Below are 12,790 nucleotides of genomic sequence, written 5' to 3' on the forward strand. Positions count from 1 at the left end.
TGGGGACTTCATCAAGACCAAAAGCTTCTGCACAGCAAAGGAAACAGTGAACACAAAAAGGCAACCCACGGAATGGGAGAAGATATTTGCAAATGGCAGTACAGACAAAAGGTTGATATCCAGGATCTATAAAGAACTTCTCAAACTCAAACTTAAACACACACAAAACAGACAAGCATATCAAAAAATGGGCAGAAGATATGAACAGACACTTCTCCAATGAAGACATACAAATGGCTATCAGACACATGAAAAAATGTTCATCATCACCAGCCATCAGGGAGATTCAAATTAAAACCACATTGAGATATCACCTTACACCAATTAGAATGGCCAAAATTAGCAAGACAGGAAACAACGTGTGTTGGAGAGGGTGTGGAGTAAGGGGAACCCTCTTACACTTTTGGTGGGAATGCAAGTTGGTGCATCCACTTTGGAGAACAGTGTGGAGATTCCTCAAGAAATTAAAAATAGAACTTCCCTATGACCCTGCAATTTCACTCTTGGGTATTTACCCCAAAGATACAGATGTAGTGAAAAGAAGGGCCCTCTGTACTCCAGTGTTTATAGCAGCAATGGCCACGGTCACCAAACTGTGGAAAGAACCAAGATGCGACGAATGGATAAGGGAGATGTGGTCCATATACACTATGGAGTATTATGCCTCCATCAGAAAGGATGAATACCCAACTTTTGTAGCAACATGAACGGGACTGGAAGAGATTATGCTGAGTGAAATAAGTCAAGCAGAGAGAGTCCATTATCATATGGTTTCACTTATTTGTGGAGCATAACAAATAGCATGGAGGACATGGGGAGTTAGAGGAGAAGGGATTTGGGGGAAATTGGAAGGGGAGGTGAACCATGAGAGACTATGGACTCTGAAAAACAACCTGAGGGTTTTGGAGGAGCAGAGGGTGGGAGATTGGGGGAGCCAGGTGGTATGTATTATAGAGGGCACAGATTGCATGGAGCACTGGGTGTGGTGCAAAAACAATGAATACTGTTACGCTGAAAAGAAATTAAAAAAAAAAAAAAAAAAGGTAAGGTCTTAGAGACTTTTACACACGTGTAGATATGGGTTGTCTCTTTCTTACTAGTTTCACATTTCTTCCTCATTATTTCATTGCTTAATTGAAGTAGGGTTGATGCACCATGTTACATTAGTTTCATTTGTACAACACAGTGGTTCAACAACTCTGTAAGTTATGCTCTGCTTACCACAAGTGTAATGCCCTCTGTCACCATCCAGTACTATTAAAGTGCTGTTTACTATATTTCCTGTGCTATAGTTTTCATTCCCAGTTCTTTCCCATCATTAATGGACATTTACACTGTATACTTCTTTTCCATATCACAAACAATCCTATAACAGATTTCCTTGCACACAGATTTTTGGGCACATAAACAAATCTCTTTGGGGATAGATTCTGCAAAGTGGTATTGCTAGACCCAAAGAGTGTGCACATTTTAAATTTTGACGGATGCATGTATTGCATGGAGCACTGGGTGTGGTGCATAAACAATGAATTTTGGAACACTGAAAAGAAGTAAAATGGAAAAAAATAAAATTTTGACAGATGAAATCAAATAACCTTCCAAATAAGTTTTACATTTCTGCTAGTTAGAGCCCCACAACAGCCTTTTTCCTAAGAGGAACACTATATAATATTTGTTGATAAGCATTTGTTTTATAAGTATAGAAATGCTTTGAAAACCCTGAAAATAGTATGCAGATATAAAATCTTATTCAACTTGTCCTCTCTTCACTGGTCCGTTCATATTACGAAGAAGTAAACATAATAATATACCTACTCTGAGATTGTTATGGAATTAAAAGAAGTAATGCATATATAATAGCCCGTACTCGCAGGCACTCAATAAACTTTTATTGACTTTTATTTTAAAAATATTCAACAAGTATTATATGCCTACTGTATGCAGGCCCGAGTTGATATCTAGAGTACAGACAAATAAGACAACCAACCAATGTTTCTACAAACACAGTTTACCATCTCATGGAGGGAATAGCAATTAAAATAAGTCCTGGTTAATGACGAGTGGGAGGTGCCTAGTGAAGATGCAGGAGAGGTCCCCTAAGCTAGTCTCAGTTGTCAAAGAAGGCTTCAGGCTTGGCTCTGAGGGTTCAGACCCAGGGGCAGAAAAGGAGTTATCAAGTGAGTAGATGGGGAGGGATGTCCTAAGCAGTGGGGAAGTTTAAGATCCAAGAAAGCTTATCATTCTAAAGAATGTTTGGTGTGACTGGAGGAAAGTTAGCACTAGTAAAGGAAGGGCCTTGATTGATTAAGAAGTGGGGCTGAAAGAGAGAAAAATATGGAGTGATTCCCAAGAAGGAGAAACTAGAAGAATAGTGAGGGTCCTGTTCTTCAGAAAAACATTCTAGTCTTCCGACTCTAGAAATCAAAGCTAAGCGGTGAGGATCAACATTTTTCAGTTTCATTCCACCATTGACACTTGTGCTTGGTACCTTTTGTGACAATGTAAATTCTCATCACAGACCTGTGAGTAGGTAGCACACAATCCAGCGTGCTTACCTTTCTCCATTATTGATAGTAAGTGCATGCATCATGAGGATGATGGAAGTATACTGCAGTAAATTCCAACTTCACTATCAAAGCATGCCTGTATCTTTTATTCCTTAACATTTTCTATGATTGGAAGAGACCCTCACTTAGAAATGGAAAGAATAGTAAGACTAACCTAAAAATACATTCTCCTTAGTGGGATGTATAGCTTTTTGACATTTGGGCTTAATGTTTTATGAAAAAGTAGACAAAAAAGTAGAATGGAGCTGAAAAGCAAACCTGAATCTTAACACACTGCACTGAGAATTTTAATTGACTCTTAACGCCTATGTTCTGTGCCCAGTCACATCTGTCTGGGCTGAATTGTAAAGCAGTGTTTGGCTTTGTCCCCAGCTCTTTGTTTCATTCATGACTTATGTATGGGCTCTTTCTTCTTCTGGAACACAATGCTGTTTTGGTTTTCAGTGTTTCCCGGACCAGCATCAAATCTGTCACCTTGGAAATGAAGTACTGAGCAGAGAGGTTGCCCTAGCAACTCTTCATTACAAGATGCTAACTGGCACTTTGGGTTTCCAGTGGACCAGATAATTTTACCTTAACTCTTTCAAAAAAATTAATTCATTGCCAAGTCATATACAGGATAAAATTGTTTTAGTTATTTGATGAATCTGGAATTCCGAGCTCTTTATTGCCAATCGCTTCAAAGAAAAGTAAAATTGGGGAACATTAATCTGTATCATTGGAAAGTTTACATCATCATCATGTTCTTTAACAACATCCCATCAAGGCTTCCTGTTTTGCCCTAATCTGGGTTCATTAAACACATAACTCTGTGGTCAGATACACTGGGCTTGCCTACTAGCTCTATCATTTACTCCTGACAGGCAATGCACAATCCCATTAATAGGGGTTTTGAGCAAAGCATTTGCTTTCATCAAAGTATCATATATAAAAGTTAGAGCAACTTAGTGAAGTTGCTATTCATCTTGTCATTTAGCTGACAAGTGCAAAGAGGTTAGGGATGCTGTAAGGACAGGCATTTTGTTGCTATCATATATAGTAGCATTGAACATAAAATTATGTGATAAGTTTCATCTTAATTAAAAATTAATTAATTTTTAATTTAAAAAGGACAGTTATTACAAAAGCTATATATATTCACTGTGTACAAAAATTAGCAAATACAGATAAATGAAAAAGAAGGAAATAGTAGAGTTACAACTCTACCACTGAAGAATCATTTGATGGTTTTATGACCAGACCTTTTTCTATATATATGTATCCTTTGTTTTTTGTTTTTGTTTTACCAAAATGATGTCAAACTGAATATACAGTTTTGTGCCTTCATTTTTGCTCAACAGTCTACTTTGAGCATTGTTGCAGGTCAACAGACGTTTATCTTCTTTGCCAATGAAAATGTTCACTAAATTGAAAAGAACAATCTTTTCTTTTCTAAAAGTTAGTATGAAAAATGTGGGACATAGCCTACCTTGTAGTAAGTAACATATTTTCTTGGGTTTATGGAAGATCTTGTTGACATGCTCCTCTTTTGCCAGTTAATTCTGTGATCCTGCTTTCATTTGATCTTTGGAGACTGGAGACGTTCCAGTTTGAAAGCAGACATTAAAGCTTCTACCCTCAGCAGTTTGTGCATCTGCACTGCCATAAACCCACGTGTCTGTGTTCAGAGTTACCCATGCAGGATTTGTGCAGCTTTGGTGTTTTTGTCATGCACATCCCTTCAGTCCTCTCCTTGGCCAGTCTGGCAGCAAGCTCTGGGATATTTGTTGGAAGAGCTGATTAAGGTGAAAAAAGTGAAATTGGTGAACTCAGCCAGAATTGAACAATAATTATATAAACACCCATTTCATACTATGTTCTCATTTTCAAAATGTGGGGTTGAGGATAAACACGATGTTGTCAGGAGGAACTTTACCTATAGTGTGACTTTAACAACGAATACCTGTGCATATAGTTCTGTATTCTGCTTCCTTCATTTAGCTTATGTTATGAACATACTCTCTTGTAATGACCACATTTGGATGAATTTTTAATGCTTGCACTAATATTCAATAATATGAACTACTGCAACTTATTTAAATTATTTTCCCCATTAACGCACACTTTACTTTGAATTTTAACAAAGCCTATTTACCTACATCTTTATCACTTAGGAGCAGTACATTAAGGGGCACCTGGGTGGCTGAGCTAGTTAAGTGGCTCCTTTGGCTCAGGTCATGATCTCATGGTCCTGGGATCGAGCTCTACATGGGGCTCCCTGCTCAGAGAGAGCCTGCTTCTCTCTCCCTCTACCTGCCACTTTACCATGCTTTCTATCAAAGAAATAAATAAAATCTTTTTTTAAAAAAAGCAGTACATTAAAAAAAAACTTTACCAATTACTGTGTGGAATGGTATTTCATTTTAATTTTCTATTCTTCTATTGTTTCAGAATAGTTTATTATAGAACCTAAATTTCTTGTTCACTTTGTTCATATTTCTAGCAAATACCTCTTAAAAAATAGCAAAGTTACATTCATTTTATGACTCAATTACCAAGAACTCAAATTTGGAGGAATTCAGACTTCATTATATTTTATAATATAGATAAAACATTTTTTGAGCCTTGACCATTTTTTAAATTTATATATAGTTTTAGTTTTCAAATATTCAAAAAATGGTTACTTTGTACATGTATTATGCTAGAAAACTAGTAGGTTTTTTTTGAAAGGAATAAAGAACAGAGTTTAGTAGAAAGGAAAGGCATATAACAAAACCTGCAATTCAGTGTATATATTAATATAGGGACTGAATGAGAAAATATGTAGAGAGTGGTTAATGCTTGGCAGAGAGTAAAGGATAAACACTATTACCATTATTGACAAAACTATTCTTAAATACAATGGTTGCTTACAGGTCTAACCCAAATTAACTGTACATGAATTCTAGCAATTTCTTCTTTCTTTTTGGTTGCTAACTCTCTCTCTTTTTTCTGTCTCCATTTCTACCCCCACCTTCCCTCCCTTTCTCATAGTTAAAATCTTTCCCCACAGGTTATGATTATTTTTTAATTTTTTTTAAGTTTTTTTAACTTTTTTTAGGGTATGATTATTAATATCAATTTGGCAAGGCTTCTTTTAGGTTAATCTCAGGAGAATTGAAGTAGGTAAGCTTGAAGCTCTTTTTTGTTGTAAAATTTTGTCTAAGATGGTCCCTTGATTTTCATTATGAGAGGTAATAAGTAAATCATTTTCAAAGGAGTTGTGATCAGGTTTTATTCCCTTTCAAACAGAGCTGTCAGTTTCTTCATTAACTGCACCCTCCTCCCCCTCCCCATGCTTCCTTGCAGAAGCTGGGTGACCATGGTTCTGATCCCTCAAGTCCTATCAGAATGCCCCTTACGACCTCATAGTCACTCTACATTTGACATCATAAAGAGAATATCCCATGGCACCACCATGTGACCACCATGTTGTAAAAACTAAGACCATAGACTGAAGGTGTGGAGTATGACTTTGTCTTTCCCTAAATCTGCATGCAGAAAGGAATGAGAGTGGGTGCACAGAGCCAAATTTGAACTACTACCACACTGAAGTACATGATGGCCATGCAAAGCCTGAGATCTAAAACCACAAAAGAGGGAAGTAGAACATCAATATAAATGTTGTCATGTTGCTAAATATTTTAGGGTTTGATTTGCAGTTGGGCCATATGTTGGCAAACCTGGAGAGCTATTTATAGACTTCTAGGGGGGTATTTTTTCCGGGGGTGATAAAAATATGAAGGTCTTTGATTTTGTGGAGATTGATTTCTTTTTCCTCTTGAAAGTTTTTGTGATATGTAGGTCTATTTTGAGAGTTGTGGTGGTTTTTTTCCCCCCATTACTGCAAGCTTCATTCAGTATTCAAAGCCTAGCTAACTCACCTTTCAACCTACTGCTCTGGCCCTTTCCTTTTAACAAAAGTTGTTCTAGAAGCCACATGCTGAATTCCTGTGTCCGACAATTAGTGAGGTTCGATTTCACAGCCTCTTCATTTCTTTCTCTTAAGTTTTCTGAGTCTTTGCCTATTTTCTTGTTTGTTTTGGTCTTGACATTTAAATTACAAAATTAGTATATGTAGCCATCATTTCAATGTCCTTGTCTTCCAAGATAGGTTGTTTTACTTGAAGTACTCTTTTTCCTGTCCATTTTTTCTTTTGGTACTTCTGTATGTTTTTGTACTTTTACACAGCTGTTACTTCTTTGAACAACCTAATCATAATTAATTTTAATTATAATTACTATAAATCATTGTTAGATGGCTTATAAGATTAATTTCTTCTCAAGCGAATTGACATTCTTATTGTTGATTTTCTCAGTCATCATTTAAATATTTTTTTCATTGTAGATTTTGGAAATTTAACATAGATTAGCAGGATTTTTTAAATCTGTATTTTCTTTCTCCTTCTTTCCAGTTGCCATCCTCTGGTACACCTCCTCACTGGTGTTTAGAGCTCTTGTTCCTCAGTGATACTGGAATGTGATAGATTCGGCGGGTGGATTGGTATAGTTGGTGGTGGTAAGGCACCATCAGTGTCCTCTCTCACTTGGCAGAACCTTTTTCAAGGGGTGCGAGACCCTCAGCCCAACACTGGCTTCAGGCCCTGAGCCTGACTTGAGCCTTCATCTTACAGACACTTGTAGTCCCACTTGCTGTCCAGGAGTTGTGCTCCCATGGCCCTGCTATCTTTTGACAAAGAGTCAGCAATTCCACAACTTCAGCCCTGCTCACTTGTTCCCAGTCCCATTCAACTTTTGTTACCTAGAAATTTATGGGCCATGCATCTGACCTTTTTTCTTTCCTTCCTCCTTTCCTTTCTCTGCATTTTTTTCTTAGGCAATAACAATATAATTTTTGTCTAATTTTGGATATAAGAGGGAACATAAAAGCATGACTTATATCATCTTGATTGAAAGTAAAAATTTACTTCTTAGAAGCAATTCTCCACATTTTCAAAATGCCTACATGGTGCTTATAGTTGGAATCATATATAATTTTGAAACTATTATAGCTTGGCATTCTGTTAGTTAGACTTTTCTTTTTTGTTTAAATATTAAAATATGGAATATACTTTTTTAATGAATATTTATTCATTTATCAACAAATATTTGTTGAGGGCACACTATGTGCCAGCCAGTATTCTAGGTAATGGGAATATAGTAGTAAATAAAATAAAGTTTCTGCTCTGATAGAGCTTACATTCTACTAAGGAGAGGGAAGTAACATGCAAAGAGATAAGTATATAGTATAGGTATTAAGAAGATGGCTTGGAATCATAGGCATACCGAAACCCAAAAGTAAGCACCAGGTGCAAACAAAAAGACTAAAAAGGAAGGCCTCTCTTTCTCATAGTCTGCTGTTCTTATAGAATGTGATCACTGAGGCTTCTCAGACTTTTCTAAGAATCTCTTATAAATTGACAAGGAAAATAGTCCAAAGATGTTAAATGTAATTAGATATTTTCAAGAGAAAATAAAATGTGAAATAAATATATGAGGAGGATGTTTAACCCAAGTAGTAATTTACAAAGTAGCAACAAGGGGATCCTTTCTCTTAAAAATTACTCACTCTCATCAGTTTGGGGCTTACAAAGATGGTACTTGATTCTGACTAGAGTTTCCTGAAGCTGTTGTTTTGTGTGTGTGCTTGATAGAGTTTTAAAATTGGAAGAAAAAGATTAGTGATGATATCTTAGAGTCTAACTATTTTCTTTATCATTATCTGTATTCTCTAATTTTTCTATAATTATATTGATTCTATAGTCAGAAAAACATGCTGTATAGCACTGTAGATCCATTTTCGGAGGCAGTTGTTAACCTATCAAATGATGCTTTCCTTTGGTATTGCTGTGCAGGTGTTTCCTCTGGCACATGTGTGCAATGACACCAATAAGATGACATTAATTAACCCCCAAGGGGTCAAGCTCAATATCTACAAGCAAAAAGTGGAACAGGCCATTAAGAGCTATGAAAAGTGAGTATTAGTCCCAGCTGCTCTTTAAGAGCTATGGAGTTTGTTTGTGCTTATTTTCTCTTGGTTTTAGCTTAGATTTTTTTTTTTCTTTGTCTGGATCAGCTACTTAGTAATTGCCCTGAAGGAATATAGCTGTAGCAGCCACAAACAGGGGTTTCCTCAGTGCCAGGCATGCATGAAACACAGGACCCAAAGAATTCCAACAGAGTTTTGAAGAAACCATCTGCCCTTTCCAAAATCTGTAGAAATCTCAAGTTTCCCTGAGATCTTTAAAGTTTTCCCTCTAAGGGCACCTGGGTGGCTCAGTGGGTTAAGCCTCTGCCTTCGGCTCAGGATCCTGGGATCGAGCCTGTTTCCTCTCTCTCTCTGCCTGACTCTCTGCCTGCTTGTAATCGCTCTCTCTGTGTCAAATAAATAAATAAAATCTTAAAAAAAGAAAAATCTTTCCCTTTAACAGAGTGAATTCAGTCATTTCAGCACAGATTTTGTAAAGTGACTAATGAAATGCCACAACAGTGAAATAGTGGAGATAACTTAAGTGTCTCCTACTACGTAAATCATTTTTTCCCATTTTTTAGAAGGATGATCAAGTTGGCTCCAGTGAAAGTTTTACTCTTAGTCACTGTGTTAGTGCTGAGATGGAGTTTGTTTTCACAAGGGCAGACGCCTAGTCTCACCCTTGTCCTAGCTCTGTGGTCCCCTCCCCACCCCAGTCCCAGCACTTTATGAAGCCTCGGTGCCTAGCACTTAAACTTTAAGCATGCCCTGCTTCTCCAGGCAAGCCTTTCCTTGGTTCTGGAGCTGTGCAACTGAGTTTTCACCTATCACCACGTGGATGGAAGGAATGACATAAAGTACATGAACATTAACAATGTCCTAGGCAGTGTTTTCTGGTCTGTTGTCATTTTGCGGTGTATCTACTGTGTGTTTAAAAGAAGTATAGAGCCTGACTCCTGCCACATGGGTTGCACAGTCCGGTCTAGATGCTGGCCTTTCCCCACCATGCCCATCACAGGCCTCTGCAGATCCCCTTTCAGATCTGCCCTCACCTAAGAATGGAGGCTTATACAAGCTCCTTCAGCTGCCTCCAGGCTCCTCAGGACTTCTCTGAGCCTTTGTCTGCCCTCCCTTTCTCTTGCAGACACCATGAACTACGCAAGGCAAGGCTCTCTTGTCTGTGGGCCTGAGGCTTTGCTCTGTAGATTTCCCCATGTCTCCCACACATGGAGGCTGTCCCTCCACTCTGCCTCTCCTTCTGCACCAGGCAGGCCTTCCCCCCTTGCCTTCCAGCAATGTTGCCCTCTTCCTGTCCTCCAGCTGTCCTCTTTCATTCCTGTCTTGCCTGAGGGCCACTGGAGTGTGTGACCACACACCCTGCCTATGGCCCTCAGAGGGCTCAAAACTTCTGCACAGGCCTGTGTCTCCTATGTAAGGATGTCAGCTTTCAAGGGCCAGAGCTTAGCAGCCTTGCTCTCCCTTGTCTCCTCTACCTAGGAGGTGTTGCTATGTGTGTATTTGACTATTGGAATTTAATTTGAAGCTGATCTAATTCACATTTAGTTATTAAAATTTATCAAATTCAGTTATTCAAAGTATATCTTTCATATTATAATGGAATATGCTTTACTCAGTCAAATATTTGGGTTCTAGAATTACCTGGTTTGTGAAAGCCTGGTGCAGGGCCACAAGGTAGGGCTTTTAGGTCCCAATTCTGAGCTTCATTTTTGACTCTGACATCTACGTGGCACATCACGTAACAATTGGAAGCTTCAGATTCCTTATTTACAAAATCTCGCAAGGCAGTTGTGAGGGTTATGTAAATTATATATAAAGAGCAATTAATGTTAATTACTTACCCTTTCATTCCCTGAATCTGCTGATCCCCAAATAACCATAAATACAGGAGTATAATAGTCACATAGCTCTTCCGCCTACATGAACCCTTTCCCTTTCTAAAGACAGGGATCCCTCCTTCCCTAATAGCAAAATCAAAATACAGACATAGCAAGTGATTTGGCCCACTTCTTACTTCCAATGAGTGAATCTGGAAAAGCCTTTTAGGGCACTTAGAGAAATGCATATTGCTGTTATTAATAATAACATTAATTCTAATATTAATATTATTTAAATTTCAATATCATTGAATTAATATATGATATTAATGTGTTGTTAATATTAAGTGAATATTTAATATAATTATTTAATAATACTAATATTAACATTAGTATCATAAAGGACAAAACTTCCTGATCTTTTGCATTCAGTAGTCTTTAAGAATTCTGTTGGCATAAGCATCAATTCCCTTTTCCATCTTGCTCCACCTTTCTAAAGATACACATACAGTGAAAAGTAATTAATGAAACTTGGTTTACTCCCACTCTGTCCCCAATATAGTATTTCTAAGGAGTTTCCCATCACAAGTAAGCCAGATAATAACCCTGAATTTGTATGGTTAGCAATGACCAGACAATTGGGAAGTTCACAGCCCTTTTTGGCCAAAATAGTGACATAAGCTAGCTATGTTGGTCACACTTAACTGGCTGTGTGTGGAGTCCTTCTGCTTCAATATTTCATGAATCAAGATAGGAATTCTGACTTTATATGTCTGAGTATAAACTTTGAGTCAGGGTTCCAGGGCTGGCCAGCCCTGGGGTCATTTTTCTGCTTCTTATTTTGACTTTGAGTATAAGGTCAAGGTTTCAGTTCTCAGATTGACAGAAGCATCAGTTCTAACCTGACTGTGGGGGCCATCCTTAGTAACCTCCAAAATGCTCTGCGGGCTGGTTAGATTTATAAGGTGTCATTAATTAAAAATAGCTTCGCAAATTCTGGCAATTCTTGGAACAAGTAGATTTGTCAACTAGAGGTATGGAGAGCAAGTGAAAGCAACCCCTCAACCAAATTTCACTCTTCCTTAAACAAAAAGAAGAGGAAAACTATGGCTAGTAAAATCCCTGAATCAAGGAGTGGACCAGCCTCAGAGAAACCCTCATGTCCCATAGCCTCTTGGCATCCTGCAGGGACGGCCCGCATTCCACGCCTTTTGTGGCCAGTCAGTGGAGCCAGGATCAACACCCTTACCTGCCCTCAGTTCACACCCACCCACTTTTTCTTGCGAGCTGGAAGTATAGTTGGAAAATAGGGGGAATAACAGAAGTTATGTAAGTATGCTCTTAGAAAAATATTTTCTAAAGGATTGAATTAAAATTAGTGGTATGTGCTAGCTTAATTAGACCCATTCACTAAGGGCTTCTCAGTTTCAAGCCTTGCCCATCTTTAGAACCTGGAGGGAATAAACACTGAGTTATTCCTGGTCATTTATATGTACATCTCAATCCTCCCAGCACTAAGGTAGGTGATGTTATCCTTGTTTCAGCGATAAGAAAACAGAATTTCAAAAAGTTATGTAACACAGAATCACACAGCAGCAAAGTAAAGGCATTGGGATTTGAACCCAGAACTATGTGGCTCCAACGCCTTTGGTGTCACTCCCAGCCTCCTTACTATATATATACTGCCTCTACTTTCCAGGTTTAGTTCTAAGGGGATTTTAAAATGAGGTTGTCGTTGTTTTTTTTGGTTTGTTTTTTTGTTTTCAGAGAAGCACATATACAGAGCCAAAACTGCATCCTGTGAATCCTTTGAACAGGTCTTACAAGCCCTGCTTATTGATATGTGAACCACATAATTAAAAAAAAAAAAAAAAAAAAAAAAACCCAGTTTCCATATAGGCCCTAAGGAGCTCAAAGCCTCCAGGTGAGACAGCAGCACTTTGCTGGCGTATTGCCTACTTCCCGACTGTTCATATCACGTGCAGAGCATTTGACTGTATCAGACAGGTTCTGTGTGCTGTGCCACACTAGCTCGCTGAGCCCTCACGGCGACTCTAGGAGGGAGGTACCATTATTACCCACATTCTACAGAGAAGTTGGCTGCTGGCCCAAAGTCTCACAGCTAATAAGTGGAGAAGCCAACTGAGCTTTGGGTTCAGGCAGTCTGGCTCCAGAGCCTGTGCTCTTCACTGCATGCCAGACCCCCTTGCTGTGGTCTCACCAGGCTTGGGAAGGGAGGTCAGGCAGGGTAGCACCCCCCAAAGTGTTCTCAGAGCCCTGTGTCGCTGATGCTGGGTCCAGTGGTTAGAGAATGCCTCCTGGAGAGGGGCAGTATTCTCCCACTTCATTTTACTGAAGCTTGGTTTTTTTGTTTGTTTTGTTTTGTTTTGTTTTTCATG

The 12,790-nt window shown here is 38.5% G+C and overlaps 1 protein-coding gene across 2 annotated transcripts in view; it reads left to right on the forward strand.

Annotated features, from left to right (window-relative positions):
- Window positions 1-12,790, forward strand: part of VWA3B (von Willebrand factor A domain containing 3B) — a 236,408-nt gene that overhangs the window by 176,128 nt on the left and 47,490 nt on the right. For both annotated transcript variants that reach the window (XM_032351983.1, XM_032351982.1), the window contains exon 20: window positions 8,441-8,559. In XM_032351983.1, coding sequence (XP_032207874.1) covers window positions 8,441-8,559 — 119 coding nt within the window. The remainder of the gene's footprint in view (window positions 1-8,440; window positions 8,560-12,790) is intronic.

The sequence above is a fragment of the Mustela erminea genome, chromosome 7, assembly GCF_009829155.1.
Source record: "Mustela erminea isolate mMusErm1 chromosome 7, mMusErm1.Pri, whole genome shotgun sequence".
In the NCBI taxonomy this organism is placed as follows: domain Eukaryota; kingdom Metazoa; phylum Chordata; class Mammalia; order Carnivora; family Mustelidae; genus Mustela; species Mustela erminea.